We start from the raw sequence: 24,930 nt of genomic DNA, 5'->3' as shown, positions 1-24,930 counted from the left end.
TTCTATGATCTATGAACTACTTCCAAAGCAAGTTTAAAATCAGTTTTATTGGGTCGAATTTTACATTGTCCCTGGGGGTGGGGTGTAGGCTGCCATGTGAGGGGAAGGGTGTAACATCGGGTGCTGTGGTGGTGCTATGCCTGTTAACGCCTGCATGCACTGGTACTTTAACAGTTTTGGGGATGTGGGGGTGTGAAGGAGTCAATCCTGGGCAAATTGAGTCCATCGAGTGGTTAATCAATGCATACTTTGCCAGCACTAGGGATTTCCAGACCACTAGCAGCTTTGGGGAACAGAACATGCAGTGCAGAAGGGGGCCATTCGGCTCATCGAGTCTGCACCGACCCACTTCCACCCTATCCCCGTAACCCAATACCCCCTCCTAACCTTTTTGGTCACTAAGGGCAATTTATCATGGCCAATCCACCTAACCTGCATGTCTTTTGGACTGTGGGAGGAAACCGGAGCACCCGGAGGAAACCCACGCAGACACTGGGAGAACGGGCAGACTCCCCGCAGACAGTGACCCAGTGGGGAATTGAACCTGGGACGTTGGCACTGTGAAGTCACAGAGCTATCCACTTGTGCTATCCTGCTGTCTTTTTTTTTTGGCACTCTGTGTCAAATAGAAGCAGGCTGCATTCTCTGCCTTTCTTCCACCCCCCCCCCCCCCCCCCCCCCCCCCCAATTTCCTCCCACAGCCCAAAGACGTGCAGGTTGCGTGGATTGGCCGTGATAAAATTGCCTCTTAGTGTCCAGCGATGCACAGGTTAGGTGGGGTTACGGGAATAGAGTGGGGGAGTGGGCCTAGGTAGGGTGCTCTTTCAGAGAGTCAGTGCAAACTTGAATGACCAGATGGCCTCCTGCACTGTAAGGATTATATGATTTACATGTGACTGAAGGAAGTTGTATTTATTCTTCTGATATCTAGATTTCTCAATCCTTCAGTTACCTTTTCGGGGTAACAAATGCAAATACTATGCACCTTGATGGCAGCAGCTACCTAAAATTTGATAGAATGAAGGATGCCTTGAGTGGATGCGATTCCGTTCTTTCATTGAAAATCTTTCAGTTTTCACACGTCTTGGGCAGAATTTGCCAGTGGGATATTTCATGCCCACTGACGGCGCACTGGTTTCCAGCCGATGAGTGGGGCAGTCAACAGGAAATCCTGTTGACCAGGCAGGACCAGAAATTCCCGCTGGCGGGCCGCCTCGGCTGGTGAAAAGCACGCAGCGGGTTGCTCGATAAAACCCGCCCCTGATCTTCTAAAACTTTTGAGAATGTCTGTCACATTTCCAGATTAGTTCAGTCTGCTATTTTTTGAGATATGGGGGGGGAAAAATTGAGTTACTTAGTGCTGTTTTGCTCTCCTGACCTTGCAATGGCCAAGAGTAGCTGATAAGATAATGAAGAGAGGAGTCGAGTAGCTGCCAAGTGGGAGAAGTGCCAACAGGAATAAATGATTTGGAATCAATTATTTTTTTTGATTATTTGCAGGTGAGGAGTATCGGGGGTGGCTCGTTTAGCAGAAAGGATACATTTTTGTAAACTCCATGCCCTTTGTTCAATTGGGTCCTGAACTGGAAGAGAAACTTCAGATGATGGTTACACAGAATTCACAAGTTTTATTGAGAAGCTGAAGAAAAACTATATTAGTAGAGAAATGGTTTTGGGGAAATTAATGGGATTGAAGGCGGATAAATCTCTAGGGCCTGATAATCTGCATCCCAGAGTACTCAAGGAAGTCGCCCTAGAAATAGTAGATCCATTTTCCAAAATTCTTTGGACTCTGGAATGATTCCTACAGATTGGAGGGTAGCTAATGTAACTCCGCTATTCAAAATGGGAGGTAGAGAGGAAGCTGGAAACCATAGACCAGTGAGCCTAATGTTGGTAGGAGGGAAGTTGCTCGAGTCCATTATCAAGGATTCATAGCACATCACTTGGAAAGCAGTGGTGTAATCGGACAAAGTCGGCATGGATTTACAAAAGGGAAATTATGTTTGACAAATCTACTGCAATTCTTTGAAGATGTAACTAGTAGAGTTGACAAGGGAGAACCGGTTTATTTAGACTTTCCAAACGTTTTTGACAAGGTCTCAGAGCAGATTAGTTGAAGCTGTAAAGTTGAAGCGCGTGGGATTGTGGGTAGTGGCTTTGGATGGATAGAAACCTGGTTAGCAGACAGGAAGCAAAGAGTTGGAATAAATAGGTCTTTTTCCAATTGGGAGTCATTGACAAGTGGGGTACTGCACAGATCTGTGCTGGGACCCAATGTTCACGTTCCATTTTAATGATTCGGATGAGGGAACTAAATGTATTATCTCCAAATTTGCAGATGATGAGTTGGGTGGGAAGGTGATCTGTGAGGAGGATGCAGAGATGCTTCAGCAGGATTTGGATAGGCTGATTGAGTGGGTATATGCATGGCAGATGCAGTATAATGTGGATAAATGTGATGGTATCTGCTTCGGTAGCAAAAATAGGAAGGCATATTATTATTTGAATGGGTCTAAATTGTGGATACACAGCGAGACCTTGGTGCCCTCGTGCATCAGTCGCTGATGTAAGCGCGCAGATATAGCTGGCAGTAAAGAAGGCAAATGGTATGTTTGCCTTGATAGCGAGAGCATTTGAGTATGGAAATAGGGATGTTTTACTGCAATTGTAAAGGACGTTGGTGAGGCCATACTGGAGTATTCTGTGCCGTTTTGGTGTCCTTATCTGAGGAAGGATGTTCTTGCTATGGAGGGAGCGCGAAGGTTTAACAGGCTGATTCCAGGGATGGCAGGACTGTCATATGAGGAGAGACTACGTCAGTTAGGATTATATTCATTGGTGTTTAGAAGAGTGAGAGGGGATCTCCCAGAAACCTCCAAAAACTCTAACAGGATTAGACGAGATAGATTCGGAAAGAATGTTCCCGATGGTGGTTGAGTCCAGAACTAGGGATCCTGGTTTGAGTATGAGGGGTAAACAGTTTAGGCTGAAGTGAGGAGAACTTCCTTCACCCAGAGAGTGATGAATATGTGGAATTCACGACCACAGAAAGTAGTTGAGGCCAAAATATTGTGTGATTTCAAGAAGGAATTAAATCTAGCTCTTGGGGCTAAAGGGACGAAGGGCTGTGGAGGAGGGAGGTTTGTGGGGAAGGCAGGATCATGTTATAATGGTATTGAAATTGATCATTGTGAATGGCAGAGCAGGTGGTTCAAAGGGCTGAATGGCCTGCCTTTATTTTCTGTTCATACCCAAAATCTGATTTGACATACACTTGGTCTCTTTGCAACACGATAATGGAAGGAACAAAAAATATGTAGACTTTCCAGTGATTGACGTGTCGGGAACAAGACTACCTCTGCGATCAGTTACAAGTTTTGTTACAATTCTGAGGTGGTTGAATGCACCACTGGAGTTTAAGGCCATGTCAACATTGAAGAATGGGTCAAATTTGTCTGCAAAGGAATAAGGGAACAGAATCTGGGTGTAGGATTAGGATGCTGATCGTGGAGAGAATAACCACCAGGGAATTATGGTGCCAAATGGCCTGTCTGTGTAGTAATTTTTGAGTAATGTTTTTATGTGGGCGCTGTGTTTTTATACGAACTTGCCAAATTCGGGCAGGAGTGTAGGTAAGGAAGATGTAGAACAGGATTGCTCAGCAGACTAATTTTACTATAAAGATTCAACAGTTATGTTCCAACTCTCCAACTCTCCACATGCTGCTGGCTAAACTGAAAGCTCCTTGGAACAGTGTCTACTGGTTACATGTTTACATCATGGCTACTTAAATATTTTTTTTAAATGAAATCACAACAGGGACAATCTGTCTTAATTTTTGGCCTATTACCGGAGACCCCCTTAAATGGGTAATACATTATAACCGCACTAAAAAAAGTGACCATTACAGGAGAATAACCAGTAGGGATTAATCATTGTATATTATGAACTATGTATCATTTATACACACTTAGAACGGTTTTGCCCAATGAGAGCCTTTTAATTTTTTTACTAGTCTATTCTTTATACTAATAGAATTGAAATAGTAGATTGCTGTAAAATCCTTTTCTATTCTTTGAGTGCAATCATATATCGTGGAACACAGTCCTCATTCACCAGTCTTGTGCAGAAATCTTTCACATGAGCACACAACATCAACTTGAGAGATGTAGGAAGAAATAAAAGTGCAGCTTAATACTGTGTCTGGTTTGAAGACGTGCAGGTTAGGTGGATTGGCCATGATAAATTGCCCTTGGTGTCCAAAAAGGTTAGGAGGCATTATTGGGTTATGGGATAGGGTGGAAGTGAGGGTGGTGCAGACTTGATGGGCCGAAAGGCCTCCTTCTGCACTGTATGTTCTATGTAAGATCCTTGATAGTATTTGGGGAGTGGGGAAATCCTGCCGGTGAGGAGAAGAGCTGCTTGCAATGTCTGGCAATTTGTAACGCTGGTCAAGAAAACGATCCTCCTTGCAAAATTGTCTGATACAATACAGTTTTCCCAGTAAGCTACTTTTTAAGAATAACCCAACACATTTTTAGCACTAACATTTATGTTCAACTTGTGAACATTCTGCCTGAGGGGGCGAAAGAAGGCTGATTAATTGTCTGATCTTATAAGCAGAAGAAATGGAATGAAAGCTGTGTGTACTAGGTATCGAGAAAGAGTAACATCATCTGCCCTTTGATGTGAGCCTGTTTTGTCGGTACTAAAGCTGGAGGTGTTTGACTGCTGACGGACAGTAATAGGCTGTGGTAAAGATAGAGTCATAAGAGATTGCTTCAGAACCAATGCATTTTTATGCCCGAGAGCCTTTTGAGGTGAGAGCAGGTATTTGAGATGAAGTTTTTTTAGGGGCAGGGGTGAGGGTAGAAAAATGTGAAGAATGAGAATTAGTTCTCTGGGTCCTGATCCCTCTCCAGGAATCTCGATAAGCTCAAAGCACTTTGTAACGGTCCTTAGTTATGATAAGTTATCTGATTCTGTTTCCATGCAAACAGATGCGTCAAAGACCCCTTCAGCTAGACTTGAAAACAATTTCTGGCAATGTGTGCATCTGAGGAATATCACATCAAAATATATCAGCTGCATACCAGTAGTTCGTTAATAGTATTTTGTTTCTGTACTGGTTTTAACAGTGACTGACCTTTTTTGCTAGTGGGAATGCACCCCTGGACTGCTCTTAATACTTTTTTAAAAAGTTTGCATTTTTTGACAAAAGGTGGTGTCCTAATATTGCATGCTTGTTCAATCTTTGGAGTCTCTTTTTTTTTCTATCTATCATTGAATAAGTTACATTATTTTGAGAAGGTGTCCTTATGGTCATACCTGTGCTTTTTATCGCCTAAACAGAACTCAAACTCTCCCCTCATTATGGGTCTGGGGGCATTGTGAAAGCGCAAAAAAATGGAAACCATTCTGTCTACTCTGCGTCACCGAGAAATCTGTTGGAAGAACAGCAGGCCAGAATTAAGTGCTTGGGAGGGAGGAGAAAAAAAAAGAGTAGCTGGGGGTGAGGGGAACTGCACAATTCCCTTAGTGTCTGACATTCCAACTAAGAGCCAGGCGCACTGACCTCTTGACCCCATTTGCGCAGGTAGGGTGACTAAAGTGTGTGGTTACCCTGAGGCTGTCCCCCGTTACAACCATCTGTCTGCTTCTGTGATTTTGGGACATTGTGAAACTCTGCACCGTGCTCGTTCCAAATGGGCCATTCAGTTTGTGAAGCAGCTACTTAAAACGGAAGCTGTTTGTTTATAAAATCCCAATTTAGTGAGCAATTTGCTGAATTGAATCAATTTGCAGACATGTCACTGTGCCACTTGCCCTCTATATTGATGACGATAGGTTCACTTAATTGCCCCTTGCAAACCACATTGCTGCGTTAGTACATTGAAGTCCATAAAACAGGAGGAGATACTGCAAATGTGCTTTGTATATATCCATGATTGTTGCCCTAAAAGCTCACCTTTTTAAAATTGACTATATTGCAAAGCTGCCTTTCAGAAAACATTCCTTCACCCAGGACAGTTCTCAGCCCCACTTCTGATATACAGATCTCCTGGTTTTCAAATGTCACATGTTTGTGATGTATCCTCCCCTCCCCCTGCTCCACTTCCTGCCCCTGTACAGAAATCCTGACTTCAGGGCTACAGTTGGTAAATTGTTGATCTTGGTATTACTATGTACGTGCAGGTGTTATCTTGCTGCCAGTAATCTGACTAGATCTACATTCTTTTTAAATCGCATGTCACGGGCTGTTTTTATGCTACAACTGGTCAATAAGAGGAATCTATGTGGCGGATCTGTCTGATGTTTTTTTCCCTGTTTACCTGTTGCTGTGTTCATGGCAACGCTACTTATTATGATGAATGTTAGTAATGTAAAAGCTTTCAATTTTTCTGCTCTCCACCATTTACTACACAAACCCCAAAAGTTGGTTTGTTAAACCAGTAACCATTGGGTTGAGTTGGCATTTTCTGGCAGCCCCATTGTGGCTCCAAAGTACTCATGGGGCACAAATCAAATAATTGCGAACAAAGACCCGTAGTGAGCATGTTTAGCTGCCTGTTTCTTGGCACTCGTAGCACAAAGAGAAACATGGCTATACAAAGCAACTCGTGTTGCATAAGGAGCCTCCGCAGGGAACGCAAGGTTGAGGCCGCGCACAACCCTGTTTTGTAGACTGGGGAAGTTCTGCTCGCCAGAACTCACCAGTATAGAGAGAGATCGGGATGCCACTTACCAATGGCACCCTGATCTCGGAGGCCACCAAAGTGACCCCTGGCACCCCCAGCCTGATCACACGTGGCACTGCCAGGGTGTCCAGGTGGCACCAGCAGTGCCCAGGCATGCAGCAGGGAGCCTCTTTATTCCCCTGGGAGACCCCATGAGTGCCCTTCTGTCTGGTCCCTGTTTGTGGAAGGCAGTGCTGAACAGTGCTCACCACAGGTCCCCATGGTGAAGGGGATGAATCCCAAAGCCTCCAGTACCTCTGGAATCTGCACATTAGAGTGAGACTAGCTGTCTTGCTCTAATATGCTGATTTGCCAAAAAGATGCATTGCAGCATCTCACAAGGTCACCTTGGATCTTGCAAGGTGATGTGAGCAGGGTAGATCTCTGGAATGGGGTCTACCCAGCTTTTATCGGCCACACTGCACCGCGGCGGACTACCTTTCGGGCGCAGTGTGGCGATTGGATGACTCCTCTTCTGTCGATCTGAATAGAGTCTCCAGGGTCAGCATTAATTCGATGGATGTCAATCTCAAAGAGCAGTGACTGCATTGGTGGTTGAAATGGCATTTGGTGCAAGGGGGGTTAATCTTCTTATTTAGAAATGCGAGGGGCCCATAAATTTTAAGAAGCTTATCATTGTCAAGGTTCCTGAATAATTCAAAGATGTTGATTTTTTTTAATGTCTACAAATGTGAAAGAAAGTGTTGGAAATGCTCAGCAGGGTAAGCAGCACCTGAGGAGGGAGATTATGTTTTTGGTTTGTGACCTTCATCGATAATGAAGAAAATTAGAAATATGGTAGGATATTAAGCTCTTGCAATTGTTCGTCCACCACAGTAGAGACGGAGATGAAGACCATAAGTAAAATGCAACTCTTGTCTAAATGGATGCGACTAGACTAAGCCATTTGATTTAGCACCCAGTCTGTGCTTACTTCAACTTTGACTTCTCCTAGTCAGAGCAGCAAGGGGGCATGTGTGTGTGTGTGTCGAACTGGCAGTTGGTTTACATTGCAGTTGGAAAAGCAAGTTCCTTTTCTGGTTCAGGAGAAATGGGATCTATTTTCCTACAGACTGGTTAGATTACACTTTTACACCCAATGGAATTGGTGTCTGAGGGTATGAGCACCGTGTTTATTTTTGTTTTCATGCCAGACTTAAGCTGCTGTCTGTCAGTGCTTCCAGGAGCTGATTAGTTAAGCACTTTTAGTAATCGCCTATTAAGACTGAGGGGGTGGAGGATGCAGGGGCTGTGCTGGAGTTCGCCCCCTGAGATGTCGAGAGGAGTAGGGCAGGGGTCATTGCCATGGCGAAGACCACCAGACAGGACTTTGGCAAACAAGGAAATGCCTGTGTTTTTTTTTTTAAAAAGGGCAATGCTTCGCTTTTGTTTGCCTTTTAATCTTGCACTTAATATTCTTATCTCAGTGCTAGCTGCTTTTTGAATTTGGTGCATTTTCTGTTTAAACTGTTGCACGATTAATTACAACCTGAGATTTTGGTGAGTTTTATACCCCTCAAACACCCCCCCCTCACAACTCCATTCAAAGCCAAGCCAATTTCTTACACAAAAACAGAAAATACGCGACAATCTCAGCAGGTCTGACAGCATCTGTAGAGAGTTCTCACTCCCTTTTTAAGGTTTCTAATTATATTTTGGTGGCATTTGAGTGAAGGAATTGCCTTGTGTCTAATGCTGGATATGCATATGATCTACTGTGGCTAGAGATGCAGGGATGCAATTTCCAAATGTTTTTGCTGCATCTATCTTCAGTGTGTGTTTCCTGTCAAAGTTACTGTGAACGCATTTATAATGGAATCTCCCTGTGTAAATGCATCACAGTATAACTGCACTCTTTTGCCAGTATTGGAGTTAAATTTATAATGGAAGTATAAAAATAACAACAGAATTTATGAACTTCAAATGGGGACTGAATAGAATTACATCTGTACTGTGGTTTGCTCTTGCCCCCATGATCGGACCATCCAGCCCCTTGAGCTTGTTCAACTGGATCATAATTGACCTGCACTTTTACCCCATTTTCCTCACAGCTGTGTCTTGAAAGCTTTAATTGTCTATGGATTCCCAGTATTTTGCGTGAAGAGTTTCGGATTTCAACTAACCTTTTTGTGTAACAAAATGTTTTCTGAATGGCGTAGCTCTGAATTATTCCCCTACTCCTGGATTCTCCCGCAGAGTAAATAAACCCAATGTAATCCTTTTTTAAAAAAAATGTAAACACTTCAATTGTACTTGCTCTTAATTCCTGTTTCACCCAACAACAACACTTAATCTGGGCACCACGTGTGTAATGCTGTGGAAGATAAAACTAATATTGTTTGTTTCCTGCAATAGTGGCACAATTTCCCTTTCCAGTCCCCAAAGCAATTCAGTCACTGGAAAAGCTGGTCCCAGGGAGTGTTGATGTTTGTTTGCAGTAGTCTTCTTCAATAAAAAGCAATTGGAAGGATATTTTATATCTGTTGCATTTTTTCTGCATAAGTTAACTAACGAGGAAAGATAGTGGAGAGATGAAGGGTGTTTTGTTGCTCTTTATATCCTATTATAGCAAATATAATGGGCTGGATTCTCTGGCCGAAATCGCTTCTGGCGCCGGGGTGGAGAATCCATTTCTGCGCACGTCATCGGGATCAGCGGCAATTCCCTGATTCTACGGACCCCGAAAAGCGGCGTACTCTCCACGTATCCCTACCTGAGGGCTTTGCTGGAGGCCCACCCCGCCATCTCCACCCCCAACCGGCCGAAGTCCCGATGGCGTGGATCTAGTACGGTCCCAGCCGTTCGGTATACTCGCATGAGCCTGCTGCGGACTCAGTCCACGGTTGCCATGGTTGGGGGTGGGCCGATCGGAGGACAGGGGGGCCTCATACGGGACCGGGCAATATTTGGGCGGGTGGTCTGGGTCAGGCGCGCGGTCGATCGGGGGCACTATTTGGGAGGTCCAGTTGGTCTAAGTCCGCCATGGAGCATGGCGAGACCACTGCCGTGCGCATGCGTGGCCTCTGACCTGGAAGTGATGGGGCCCGTATCTGCAGCTAAAACTGCTAGATTTACACCGGGTCCCTGTTAGCCCCCTGCAGGGCTATGAATATGGGGCCTTTCCACACCAGTTTTGGCCACAGTTTTTACGACAGCATGGGAACATAGTCCCAAAAGCAGAGAATCCAGCCCAATGACTCTAGAAGTTACAACAATGGGTGGGTAGGGTTGAACTAAATGGTCTTCCATGCGAGCCTGAACAGTAAGCTCACTGGTTTAACGTTTTGATATAAAAATCACTTGGCAAAAAGTAATTTCTTCCCCACACTTATTCTATCATGAGATGCGGGTGTCAGCATTTATTGCCCATCCTTAACTGCACTTGAACTGAGGTGGCATTGCAAAGGGCAGTTAAGAGTCAACTACTTTACAGTGGCTCTGGACACAATATAGGCCAGACCACATAAGGACGGCAGATTTTATTCCCTAAAGGACGCAAGTGAACCAAATGGGTTTGTACGACAAGCGATAATTTCATGGCCACCCTTACTGAGAGTAGCTTTCAATTCCAGCCTTTGTGTTGATTGAATTTAATTTGAAATTCCATCAGTTGCTGAGGTGGGATTTAAACCCATGTGCACGGTGGGGGGGGGGGGGGGGGGGGGGGGTGGTCTGTGGATTACTAGTGCAGAAATGTCACCACTTTACCACTGTCTCCCCACATTTAGCTGTCCATATACCTGCAGAACAGTGGAACACATAAATAAAATGAGAATTTCATTATTAGACTCCATTTCCAGTAGCTAAACAAATGAGAATATGTACCTGAAAAAAAATATTTTGAGGGCTGTTGAGGCCTTCAAGAGACTGCAGAGAAGATTTATCAGATTACTATGAGAAATGAGGAGCTTCAGTTATGTGAGGGATACTGAACTTTCCAGTGGTAGACCATTCAGCCCCTCACGCCTCTTCAATCATTGATGGCCGGTCTGAATCTTTAGTGTCTTGATTCCGTAAGCCTTGATACTCTGACAGATTCTGTTTATAAAAACAAAAAAATTCCATTGACTTCACTCCAATGACTTTTGTGGGGGAGAGTGTTCCTGATTTTCACTTTTTTGTGGTGTGAATTGCTCCCTGAGTGGCCTAGTTCTAACTTTAAGCTTATACTCCCTGGTTCTGGTCACCCCACCCAAGGAAATAGTTTCTCTATCTACCCCATGCCTTCCATTTAATTGGTTTAAACACCTCCGTTAGATTAGCCCTTAATTGCCTTTGCTCGAGGGAATACAAACCAGGCTGATGCACTCTGTCCTCACAATTTAACCCTCTCATTTCCCTACATTGATCTTTACTTGCCACACTTTTGCCCACTTAATGCCCAAATTATAATTTCTGCACTCCTCTACACTAGCTGTGCCAACTAACTTGGCTTTATCAATCATCTTGGGGATATGGCTCTTTATCTATCCCAAGTTTATAAATATCGTGAAAAGCTGAGGCCCCAGTAAAGATCCCTGGCCACTAGTTGCATGATGCCAATTGAAGAGGGTACTATCCTCAATCTTTCTTCTCTTTCTCCTAATCATATGCTGATCCATGGCAATGGGTTGCTTCCAATTTGCTTCCCATTTTGGAATCTTATTGAACAGTTTCTGGAAGTTCAAATAAATGATGCCCATTGGCACTCCTTTACCTACTTCATTAGTTACCTCAAAAAAACAAAAAGTGAATTTGCTTTATTAGATGTGATATGTCACAGGATTTAAAGATTGAGAGGTTTCAACAGTTGATAGACATGTGAAGAAATGCAGCTATAAATAAAGAGTTGAGATTTAAAAAGTGATTCTCCAATGAGGTAGGGATTAAAAGTTCGAACCAGACATGCCATGACATAATTGTGTGCTCAAGGACAGCAATGTCCTGTGGCATATCCTCTAACACTAGGCCATTCTGATAAAAACAGGAACTGGCCTCTACTTCTCAGCAAGGCGCATGATTAATAGTAAGAGAGTACAATCTAACAATGACCCTAAATAACTTGTCATGTAGTGACCGCCGCTTGCATCTCCCCAGCATCCTGTTTGCTTGAAGGATATTGACTAAAATGAAGAATGTTGACAAAAGTAGGGGATGTTGTCTAGCATGAATGCTCAACATGCTTCCTGCTGGTTCAGTTCTTTCATGATTATAAATATTGGAACCACACAGGATTTTTAGATTTATTGGATTCACTCCTCTCTCCAGTAAATGCTCAACTGCAGAAGCATGGACATGATCGTTCTCTCTTTAAGGATAGAGGTATCTTGCTAGACAAGATAATTTTTAACGTCCGTGGCAAATACTACTTTAAATGTTGATTTGATATCTTAAAATCTCTTTAATAAGACTTTTATTTTCTAATAGAAATAAAATTAGACTTTTCCTAGAACTGTCAATGTTAGGCGACCATCAAACTTTTCCAGATAATAATGCAATTCCATCTTGAATGCCTAGACTAAACCTGCCTCTAGCATATTTTCAGGCGTCACATTCCATATCCTAACCACTCCTGGCATCGATGTTTCTCCTCATAAAATATGAAAAGAAATGCTTTAAGTAGATAAAGTCAGAGAGAAAGCTGAAGGAAGTCCTGGATTTTACAGCATGGTATTTGGAATACAAGCACTTAGTGTGGTATTCTTTGTGTTTCTTATTTAGGATGGTTGGCGTAGTGTCCACAAAGACCACAGTATAGTTTTTATTTCAACAAACTTATTATTTTATACACCAAACCAGGTTTCAACGCTCAAGTCCTTTTAGAATATAGAATTTATCAATAACATCTAACTACACTTATCTACTGCTAATCTCACTACTGGTATAAAGTATAATCTAACCTTCTCACACTAACTGCTCTGATGATCTTCATTAGCTGTCTCCTGCATACACCCCTCCCCTTAGGGCAGCACGGTAGCATTGTGGGTAGCACAATCGCTTCACAGCTTCAGGGTCCCATGTTCGATTCCGGCTTGGATCACTGTCTGTGCGGAGTCTGCACATCCTCCCCGTGTGTGCGTGGGTTTCCTCCAGGTGCTCCGGTTTCCTCCCACTGTCCAAAGCTGTGCAGGTTAGGTGGATTGGCCATGATAAATTGCCCTTGGTGTCCAAAATTGCCCTTAGTGTTGGGTGGGGTTACTGGGTTATGAGGATAGGGTGGAAGTGTTAACCTTTGGTAGGGTGCTCTTTCCAGGAGCTGGTGCAGACTCGATGGGCCGAATGGCCTCCTTCTGCACTGTAAATTCTATGATTCTAAAGGTCTAGCATCACTGCTTTATATAGTTGTATCTGCAGGTCCCTCTAGTGGCTACTCGTGACACTACATTAACCCTTGACTTGTAATGCTGATGGTTATGATAATACCACACCTAGTAAGACCTCAGTTGGAGTAATCAATAACTTTAGGCTTCACACTATAGGAAGGCTGTTGAGGCATCGAGAGAATACAGCATAGCCTGGTATGTGTTAGTGAAGAAAAACCGGAGGGGGGGGGCGGTAGAATTGGAGCATTTTCCATTACAATGAAACAATTGTATGGTAATTAGATAGATTCTTAAAGTATGAAGGAATTGGACAAAAGTAGAAAGAAACAGATAGTGTCTGTAAGAAAAGACATGGATACAGAATCAAATGCAAGAGGTTTAGGACCGTTTCTCCATGGATTTTCCTTTTGTTCAGGTTGGGCCCCGACTCTGATTTTGGGCTGCTTTTGTACTAAAGCACTGGAGTGAAGGGAAACAACTCGCACTCTCTCAAGATAACTAGTATTTTATGCATCCTGTTTCTATTTGGGCAGCACGGTGACAGTGGTTAGCACTGCTGTCTCACAGCGCCAGGTACCTGGGTTCGATTCTGACCTTGGGTCACTGTCTGTGTGGAGCTTGCACATTCTCCCCGTCCATATCTGCGTGGGTTTCCTCTGGGTGCTGCGGTTTCCTCCCACAGTCCAAAGATGTGCAGGCTAGGTGGATTGGCCATGCAGAAGTGTCCAGTGGTTGGGTGTGGGTTGGGGATGGGGTGAGGGATAGGGCCTAGGTGGGGTAGTCTTCCGGGGGTGTCGGTGCAGAGTCAATGGGCTGAATGGTCTCCTTCTGCACTGTATGGATTCTATGATCTATTGTTTTGAAAATCTCTAGATCTTTTGTGATGTATAATTTGAAATGTCACCAGTAACTGTCAAATGGTGTCATGCGAGATGCTGGAAAGTGGGCTATCTATTCCAATTAGCTGTCTTCCCCCCCCCCCTTTCGTGAACCCTTCTTTTTCCCCTCTCCCACAAACATGCACCAGCTAGCACTTATTAACTATCAGTAATTTATTAACAATCAGTAATTTATTTAATTACTGAGGGTGAGCCAGGAATGGTGACAATACCACATACCTGGCAGCATGGTGGTTAGCATAAATGCTTCACAGCTCCAGGGTCCCTGGTTCGATTCCCGGCTGGGTCACTGTCTGTGTGGAGTCTGCACGTCCTCCCCGTGTGTGTGTGGGTTTCCTCCGGGTGCTCCGGTTTCCTCCCACAGTCCAAAGATGTGCGGGTTAGCTGGATTGGCCATGCTAAATTGCCCGTAGTGTCCTAAAAAGTAAGGTTAAGTGGGGGGTTGTTGGGTTACGGGTATAGGGTGGATACGTGGGTTTGAGTAGGGTGATCATTGCTCGGCACAACATCGAGGGCCGGAGGGCCTGTTCTGTGAAGAACAAAAGCTTTTACTGCACAAAGCAACATAATATAACATAAGGAAATGTATTATATCAACACTTTGATTTTACACCCCAAAATCTCAACAGAACACTCCTCATTTTGAGGTCTACAGCACAGAAAAGGCCTTTCGGCTCATCACATCTGCACTAGTTAAAAATATGACCTAAGTATTCTAATCTCATTTTCCAGCAATTGGCCCATAGTCTTGTGTGTCTTGGCATCACATGTACCTATCTCTTTCACTTTTATTTCTGCCCAAGGATTCTCCTATACTTCACAGGATCTTGAGGTTTTCTCCACTTCTCCTGGGACCAAACCAGGGTGTGCCACAGCAGTCAGGAATTCACTTTAATCATGTCCAGTTTTTTTTTTTTTACTGTTCCAAGCTGCTTTATGTGGTTATTCCACTACAATCCAGCTGGGCAAACCATCAAACTCCTTCAATGCTTCATGGTTGTGGACTCACTAGCTTGAGCATGCGCCTACATGCCTGGTTCCTGATAGCCCTCTGCCCCGGTCCACAGCTCCTGACAGATTCTCTCTTTGCCTCCTCCAAAATGGTCTGAACTCAGACTATAGCTGACACTCTTTCTGTGTGAAATCACCTGGGTAAAACCCCAAACCAAGAAAGATCTCATCACCATGGCAACTCTGCATGCCTGGGATATCCCAGATAGAGATTTAAATATACCTATTCCAAACCTTCTTTTTGCCCTGGGAAACCATATGAATCATTTTAAAACTCCTTGATTGGAATGTCTGTAAACATTCTGTCTCCACTGAAAAGTTCAGATAGTTCATTGTTCAATTTCCAATAATTCCCACTATCATATTATAAAATTTAAAAAGGCCACCCTTTGAACTGCAAATACTGTGGTGCAATGTTCTTCATTTATCTTGCATTTTCAAAATGTCAACCTCCAAACTAAAAGTTTTGAAAGCGTATGAATCCTGAGATTAGACATTTGTAACAAAGTACAGATTTGTGGAGTAGGTACTTCTAATAAGATAAGAGAAAAGCATGAGTGACATCAGCTGAAAGTAGGGGAAGACTAAAATAATACAGTGATAATTGCTGGAATGCCTTTGCTCAAGTAGATTCGCTTCTGTTTAACTGAGATGCATGAAAAAACAAACCCCTGGCCGAAGGTGAGTTGGAGAGTCAGCCATGTGTTTTAAGTTGATTAAAAGAATGCCACTCTGCAAACTTTTGTTGTGCATTTGAGGTGAGAGATGTTGTCCAGCAGAAGGATGGCACAGTGGTTAGCACTGTTACCTCACGGCACCAGGGATTCCTGTTTGATTCCTACCTCCGGAAACTGCCATCTGTGGAGTTTGCACATTCTCCCCATGTCTGTGTGGGTTTCCGCTGGGTGCTCCAGTTTCCTCCCACAATCCAAGGATGTGGAGGTTACGTGAATTGGCTAAATTGCCCCTTACTGACCAAAGATGTGTAGGTTAGGTTACGGGGTTGCCGGGGGGGGAGGAAATGTAGTGTGCTTGGGTGGAGTGCTCTTTTAAAGGATCATGCAGACTCAATGGACCAAAGTCTTCCTGCACTTTGGTGGATTACTGATGCACTGGTATGAAATTGTCCAATGGATGGAAGCAAGTAGTTTCACTCTGTGGTGTTTAGAAAGTTGATTGGACATGTTGGTTCAATATGTAATGTGATGCTATTTTCAGACACGTAGTGCCCTTTGGAATCATCAATGTAAATGTAAAGTCTGCAATGTATTTTTATTCAACCTTTTTTTTTCATGTAAAGGTGTTGCCATGGCAAAAGCTTTGGTTGCTCGCAAAGTTGTGTCAACACTTTCTTGCCTCCCTCTTGCAATGATGCATGATACATAATACAGTCCAGTATAAGTAACTTAAAGCACTGCAGAGCAGTGAGATGGTTGCCTAATTACAGGCTTTGTACTGGTGTCTGTGTGCTATCATTGTTCCTTCACAAGGGTGGAATTGAGAAGTGGACAGTGTCGAGCGATCTCGAGGCAGGAACCTAATCGAAACGTTGAGAGAGAAACTCATTATACACACTGCATTTAAATTAACCTTCCCTTTCAATTGTATGGGATACATCCATCAACTAGCTAGCTTCCACATTGATTTATATATTGATCTAGTCTGTTCATCCATCTGTGATATATTCGGTATGTTCTTGCTGTGTCATCTTGATCCATGACTGATTCATAGAATAATAAGCATTTCATTCTTAAATATATCAATCAGCTGTAAAATACTCTGAATTTCTATGAATTGGGTTCGTCCAAGGTGAATAAATGATTAGCACGGTGCAATCTTTTTTTCTAAAGGAGTTGATTTAATACAGTCTTTAATCGATTTACAGTTTTTCTTTAGGAGCTTTGAATCAAATGAGTCATTTGATGCTGCAATTCCAAACATCCCACTTCCCTGCAAACATTATTCTGTGTACAAAAACCAAAAATGCTGGACAATCTCGGCAGGTTTGACAGCATCGATGGAGGGAACATAGAACAGAGGAAAATACAGCACAGAACAGGCCCTTCGGCCCACGATGTTGTGCCGAACTTTTGTCCTAGATTAAGAACAAATTAATGTACACCACATCATTCTACCGTAATCCATGTACCTATCCAAGAGCCGCTTGAAGGTCCCTAATGTTTCCGACTCCACTACTTCCACAGGCAGTGCATTCCATGCCCCCACTACTCTCTGGGTAAAGAACCTACCTCTGACAACCCCCCCTATATCTTTCACCATTCACCTTAAATTTATGTCCCCTTGTAATGGTTTGTTCCACCTGGGGAAACAGTTTCTGATCATCGTATAAACTTCTATTAAGTCACCCCTCAGCCTTCTCCGTTCTAATGCGAAAAGGCCGAGCACCCTAAACCTTTCCTCGTAAGACCTACTCTCCATTCCAGGCAACATCCTGGTAAATCTCCTTTGCACCTTTTCCAAAGCTTCCACATCCTTCCTAAAATGAGGCGACTAGAACTGCACACAGTACTCCAAATGTGGCCTGACCAAGGTTTTGTACAGCTGCATCATCACCTCATGGCTCCTAAATTCAATCCCTCTGCTAATGAATGCTAGCACACCATAGGCCTTCTTCACAGCTCTATCCGCTTGAGTGGCAACTTTCAAAGATCTATGAACATAGATCCCAAGATCTCTCTGCTCCTCCACATTGCCAAGAACCCTACTGTTAACCCTGTATTCCGCATTCATATTTGTCCTTCCAAAATGGACAACCTCACACTTTTCAGGGTTAAACTCCATCTGCCACTTCTCAGCCCAGCTCTGCATCCTCTCTATGTCTCTTTGCAGCCGACAACAGCCCTCCTCGCTATCTACAACTCCACTAATCTTCGTATCATCTGCAAATTTACTGACCCACCCTTCAACTCCCTCATCTAAGTCATTAATGAAAATCACAAACAGCAGAGGATCCAGAACTGATCCCTCTGGTATGTCACTGGTAACTGGGCTCCAGGCTGAATATTTGCCATCCACCACCACTCTGACTTCTATCGGTTAGCCAGTTCATTATCCAACTGGCCAAATTTCCCACTATCCAGTGCCTCCTTACTTTCTGCATAAACCTACCATCGGGAACCTTATCAAATGCCTTACTAAAATTCATGTACACCACATCCACTGCTGTACCTTCATCCACGTGCTTGGTCACCTCCTCAAAGAATTCAATAAGACTTGTGAGGCAAGACCTACCCCTCCCAAATTCGTGCTGATTATCCTTAATCAAGCAGCGTCTTTCCAGATGCTCAGAAATCCTATCCCTCAGTACCCTTTCCATTATTTTGCCTACCACCGGAGTAAGACTGGCCTGAAATTCCCAGGGTTATCCCTATTCCCTTTTTTGAACAGGGGCACGACATTCGCCACTCTCCAATCCCCTGGTACCACCCTTGTTGACAGTGAGGACGAAAAAATCATTGCCAACAGCGCTGCAATTTCATCTCTTGCTTCCCATAGAATCCTTGGATATATACCACCAGGCCTGCGGGACTTGTCTTTCCTCAAGTTTTTCAAAATGCCCAACACATCTTCCTTCCTAACAAGTATCTCCTCCAGCTTACCAGTCTGTTTCACACTGTCCTCTTCCAACAATAGGGCCCCTCATTTGTAAATACTGAAGCAAAGTACTTGTTCAAGACCTCTCCTATCTCTTCAGAATCTACACAATCTCCTGCTACTGTACTTGTTCTGACCCACCCTTGCTCTGGTCATTCTCCTATTTCGCACATATGTGCAAAAGGCCTTGGGGTTTTCCTTGATTCTACCCACCAAAGATTTTTCATGCCCTCTCTTAGCTCTCCTAATCCCTTTCTTCAGTTCCCTCCTGGCTATCTTGTATCCCTCCAGCGCCCTGTCTGAACCTTGTTTCCTCAGCCTTACATAAGTCTCCTTCTTCCTCTTAACAAGACATTCAACCTCGCTTGTCAACCATGGTTCCCTCAGTCGACTATCTCTTCCCTGCCTGACAGGGACATACATATCAAGGGCACGTAGTATCTGTTCCTTGAACAAGTTCCACATTTCAATTGTGTCCTTCCCTGACAGCCTATGTTCCCAACTTACGCACTTCAGTTCTTGTCTGACAGCATCGTATTTACCCTTCCCCCAATCGTAAACCTTGCCCCGTTGCACGCACCTATCCCCCTCCATTACTAAAGTGAAAGTCACAGAATTGTGGTCAGTATCTCCAAAATAATCCCCCACTAACATTGCCCTGGTTCATTACCAAGTACCAAATCCAATATGGTCTCCCCTCTGGTCGGACAATCTACATACTGTGTTGGAAAAGCTTCCTGGACACACTGCACAAACACCACCCCATCCAAACTATTTGATCAAAAGAGTTTCCACTCAATGTTTGGGAAGTTGAAGTCACGCATGTCTACTACTACCACCCTGTGACTTCACCTTTCCAAAATCTGTTTTCCAATCTGCTCCTCCATATCTCTGCTGCTATTGGGGGCCTATAGAAAACTCCCAACAAGGTGACTGCTCCTTTCCTATTTCTGACTTCAACCCATACTACCTCAATAGGCAGATCCTTCTCAAACTGCCTTTCTGCAGTTGTTATATTATCTTGAATTAATAATGCAACACCCCTACGTTTTACAACTTATTGAAACATCTATAACCAGGAACCTCCAACAACCATTTCTGCCCCTCTTCTATCAAAGTTTCTGTGATGGCCACCGCATCGTAGTCCCAAGTACCGATCCATGCCTTAAGTTCACCCACCTTATTCCTGATGCTTCTTGCGTTGAAGTATACACACTTCAACCCATCTCCGTGCCTGCAAGTACTTTCCTTTGTCAGTGTTACCTTCCCCACTGCCTCACTACACGCTTTGACGTCCTGAACATTGGCTACATTTGTTGCTGGGCTACAAGTCCGGTTCCCATTCCCCTGCTAAATTAGTTTAAACCCTCCCGAAGAGTACTAGAAAACCTCCCTCCCAGGATATTGGTGCCCCTCTAGTTTGGATGCAACCCGTCCTGCTCGTACAGGTCCCACCTTCCCCAGGATGCGCTCCAATTATTCAAATACCTGAAGCCCTCCCTCCTACATCATTCCTGCAGCCACATGTTCAACTGCACTCTCTCCCTATTCCTAGCCTCGCTATCACGTGGCACCGGCAACAAACCAGAGATGACAATGCTGTCTGTCTTGGCTTTTAACTTCCAGCTTAACTCCCTAAACTCGCTTATTATATCCACACCCCTCTTCCTACCTACGTCGTTGGTACCAATGTGCGCCACGACTTCTGGCTGCTCACCCTCCCTCTTAAGGATCCTGAAGACACGATCTGAGACATCCCTGGCACCCGGGAGGCAACATACCTTCCTGGAGTATCGCTCGTGACACAGAATCTCCTATCTATTCACCTAATCATTGAGTCTCCTATCACTATTGCTTTTCTACTCTTTTCCCCCCCCCCCCCCCCCCCCCCCCCCCCCCCCCCACCCTTCTGAGCCCCAGAGCCAGTCTCGGTGCCAGAGACATGGCCGCTAGATCACCCCCAACAGCATCCTAAACGGTATACTTGTTTTGAAGGGGAATGGCCACGAGGGATCCCTGCATTGTGCCCGTTCATTTTCTTTCCCCTGACTGTAACCCAGCTACTCTTGTCCTGTAACTTGGGTGTGGCTACCTCCCTGTAACTCTTCTCTATTACCCCCTCTGCCTCCCGGATGATCCGAAGTTCATCCAGCTCCAGTTCCCTAACACAGTCTCTGAGGAGCTGGAGTTGGGTGCACTTCCCGCAGGTATCGTCAGCGGGGACACCGGTCGTATCCCTCAGCACCCACATCCTACAGGAGGAGCATGCAACTGCCGTAGCCTTCATCCCCTCTTACCTTACAGAATACAGCTGCACTGTGGACCAACTGGAACTCCACTCTCCGACTATGCTCCCAGTCAGCTGCCCTCTCTAAACTCCTGGCTCCCTTCTCGCTCTTTGAGGATATGAAATGAAAGGAGCACCTTGTTCCCTCCTCACCTAACTCCCTCAGTCACCAAACTCTCACTATAGCACTCAAATGCACCCAAATTCAGCACTCCCTCAGTCACCAAACTCTCTCAGCACTCAAATGCACCCAAATTCAGCACTCCCTCAGTCACCAAACTCTCACTATAGCATTCAAATTCAGCACTCGCTGCAAACAAAGTATGCACTGTAACTAGCTCAGATTTATACTGTGACTCTAGCCTCTGAAAACTGGCCTAATCCAATTAACTAATTAACAAGCTCCAGCTGCAAGTAGTTACAAGTAGAACCTTTGTTTAAAGCTGATTGAAAATTCACCACCTTCTCAACCAAACAGCAACTTTTAAGTTAATTAACTAAATAAAAGAAAGACTAGACTTTAGATAAAAATTAAAAATAAACCCTTAACATCCCTCAGTCACCAAACTCTCACTATAGCACCCAAATTCAGCACTCAGTGCAAAAAAACCAAACTGAGCTAGTATCTCGAGTCTGGATGACTTTGTTAAAGCTATAGAGAACTAGAACGTTGTCTCCAGTCTCTCCCCGCAGATGCTGTCAGACCTGAAATTGCCAGGCATTTTTCTGTGTTTGTTTCAGATTCCAGCATCTGCAGCAATTTGCTTTATCTTGGTGAGTGATTGTGTAGCTCCTAGAGGCTTCTGGTATCCAAGCCAAGCGACTATATTAACAGTTTATACATTTCATGGGGCGCTGTGGGTGCTGCCATACTTTTTTCTTTAACCCAACTGTGAAGGTACACTGGATATCTGATTGTTAACCAGATTGAGGGATGCAAATACAGGGGAAAAGTAGCCAAATGTCGTGTGCAATAAGATAGGTCGGGTCCTGGTGCGAATGCCAGACTTGGGGCAGGAACTGGAATATCATAGAGCAGCATTAGATGGGGTATGCACAGTAAGAGGTCTTACAACACCAGGTTAAAGCCCAACAGGTTTGTTTCGAATCACTAGCTTTCCGAGTATTGCTCCTTTCTCAGGTGAATGAAGCAGCAGTGCTGGTTTAGAACAGTGGGCTAAACATCTGGCTTGTAATGCAGAACCAGACCAGCAGCGCGGGTTCAATTCCCGTACCATCCTCCCCGAACAGGTGCCAGAATGTAGCGACTAGGGGCTTTTCACAGTAACTTCAGTGAAGCCTACTGGTGACAATAAGCTATTATTATTATTAAAGTGCAACCTTCACACAGACAGGTGGCATGGTCGCACAGTGGTTAGCACAGTTGCTTCACAGCTCCAGGGCCCCACGTTTGATTCCCGGCTTGGGTCAGTGTCTGTGCAGAGTCTGCATGTTCTCCTTGTGTCTGTGTGGGTTTCCTCCAGGTGCTCAGGTTTCCTCCCACAAGTCCCGAAAGATGTGCTTTTTAGGTGAATTGGACATTCTGAATTCTCCCTCTGTGTACCCGAACAGGCGGTGGAATGTGGCGATTAGAAGCTTATCACAGTAACTTCATTGCAGTTTTAATGTAAGTCTACTTGTGACAATAAAGATTATTATTATTATTACATTCACATTCATCCAAGGCCAGAATTGAACCCGGTTCCTTGGCTCTGTGAGGCAGCAGTGCTAACCACTGTGCAGTAATGTGCCCTTCTAGACCGGTTATCCACCAAGACGATATTTATTCCTCTTTTCTTACCCTCACAATTCACAAGATGTTTGCAGGGTGGCATTTTAAAAATTCATCTTGAAACACCTAGATGGCTCCAGGGGATCAACGTTACCTTCGCAACTCGGTCATCTGGTGTAGTCATATCAATGGGCCCAAATAGAACATAGAACAGTACAGCACAGAACAGGCCCTTCGGCCCTCAATGTTGTGCCGAGCCATGATCACCCTACTCAAACCCACGTATCTCCCCTATACCCGTAACCCAACAACCCCCCCTTAACCTTACTTTTTTTTTATTAGGACACTACAGGCAATTTAGCATGGCCAATCCACCTAACCCGCACATCTTTGGACTGTGGGAGGAAACCGGAGCACCCGGAGGAAACCCACGCACACGGGGAGGATGTGCAGACTCCACACAGACAGTGACCCAGCCGGGAATCGAACCTGGGACCCTGGAGCTGTGAATCATTTATGCTAACCACCATGCTACCCTGCTGCCCAAATAGCAAACTCCAGATTATTTGAGGCTCTTTATTAAATAGAAAGCTGCCTTCAGTTCGTAGGATTATTTCCTCCAACCTAACTACTCTTTTTCTTCTATTTTCAGGCGGGGAAAGAAGCACAGCATGATCCTGCGGACACAGCTCTCAGTCAGAGTCCACGCGTGTATTGGTAAGTCAGACTTTTCGCTTGTAATGAGAAGGTGAGTGGGTGCCAGGCTAGAACATGATCAGTGAAATGGAAATAGACTGAAGAACAGTAAAAGTGAAATTTATTATGCTAACAGACTGACTTCAGTCTGGGGTTTCCAGTTGGGTTTGCACAGATGGAGGCATACTCGAAGAGGATGGCTTAAAGTTGAATGTTATCAGCTTCTCTTGATGAGCTACTAATGTGCACAGAATTTGATGTGACAAAAAAATGTAATTTCCAGCACTGCGAAACAGACAATGGCATACACATCGTGCAGTGACGGTGTCATCACCAAAGGAAATGTGCTTTGATTTTCCATGCAAGAAGTGATGCTGCCATACCTAATGCTGCACAAATTAGCATCTCTCTTGCCCTCCACTGAACTGTCTTTCTACTTTGTTCCATTTGCAGCATTTCTGCAAAGAAGTTAATACTCATACTTGTATCTGCCGATGGTATCAGCTGTGAGCCTTCAGCCTGAGTGTTTAGTGAAGCCTTTGGTACTCACAGCATAGGGTTGGTTGTTTGAAGCTAGATAAGACTGAGCACTCGTGTAGTAAGTGATAGTAGAATCACCCCAGCAACATCATTGACATTAATAGATTTTTAGTTCACACTCGAAAAGGCCTGTTAGAGAGACAGATACCGCGATGATTGTAGCTGCTTTTCTAAATATGTTGGATAGGATACAGAGGAGAACAGTTGTAAAAAAATATATATATATTTTATTTTCATGTGTTAAGATAAGAAGCGATGTGAAACTAAAGCTCTACAATCTTGGACAGAAGGAAATTATGTGAAGACTTCCTTGAAGTGTATCAAAATGCTGTATCATGAAGTTATGGTAAACCGCTAGGCTAGAAAACTTGTAGAATGTCAATTTTAGACAGTGAAAGTAAATTTTAGAAGCAAAACTGACATGGATCATTCACAAAGCAGCAACCATCAATGTATTACTACTGTGCTCAATTGTTGCCATGGGCAATGCTGCTCCACATTTTTATCGGGCCAACTTGAGTTCAGCTTCTCCAGAAAATGCAGAGCACAGTGTCCATCGGGACCCCCATCACAACGCTCTCGCCTCAAGGGGAACAAAGGACACTGTCCCCTGTTTACAGCACTAGCTGCATAGGGTAAGTTTAAAGATCCAGTGTGAATATTATAAGTGGATGAATCTGATTGGGGAGGGGTGGGGGGGCAATTCTGTAGATACCCAGGCGTTGGCCTCTGACTTTGCTTCAGGTAAGTCCCATGGAACTGTCTGACACCTTTGACTCCCAACTTAAATGTCCTGAGGCAATTTGCCGAGGGTCCCGGGTCTCTTGCTTCGCACGTCCGGCCTCCAACAATCTGAGATCGGAATCTCTTGGCCACTGTGACCGTTCAAAGGCACTTAACATTTTTGAATTTGAATGAGGCAGGCGTGAGGAATGTTCCAGATGTAATTTGGTGGCAGGCTGCCTGTGCATCGGCACACTGATTTTCAATTTTTCTTGGACGCCCCCCTTGTAAATATCATCTCCTCCATTGACCTACTTTCAGGGCTCCCCTGTACAGTAACATTTGAAAGAGTGCATTCGTTAAAGCGAAACATGCCATTCATTGT

At 44.3% G+C, this 24,930-nt stretch overlaps 1 protein-coding gene across 19 annotated transcripts in view; it reads left to right on the top strand.

Moving 5' to 3' along the window:
* The window catches only part of fhod3b (formin homology 2 domain containing 3b), a 678,530-nt gene that overhangs the window by 50,525 nt on the left and 603,075 nt on the right, over positions 1-24,930 (top strand). For all 19 annotated transcript variants that reach the window (XM_038796751.1, XM_038796753.1, XM_038796754.1 and 16 more), the window contains exon 3: positions 23,239-23,303. In XM_038796751.1, the coding sequence (XP_038652679.1) occupies positions 23,239-23,303 (65 nt within the window). The remainder of the gene's footprint in view (positions 1-23,238; positions 23,304-24,930) is intronic.

This window comes from Scyliorhinus canicula, chromosome 5 (assembly GCF_902713615.1).
Source record: "Scyliorhinus canicula chromosome 5, sScyCan1.1, whole genome shotgun sequence".
In the NCBI taxonomy this organism is placed as follows: Eukaryota; Metazoa; Chordata; class Chondrichthyes; order Carcharhiniformes; family Scyliorhinidae; genus Scyliorhinus; species Scyliorhinus canicula.
Note: the sequence above shows the minus strand (reverse complement) of the source record. Positions and strands in the feature narration are given on the sequence as shown.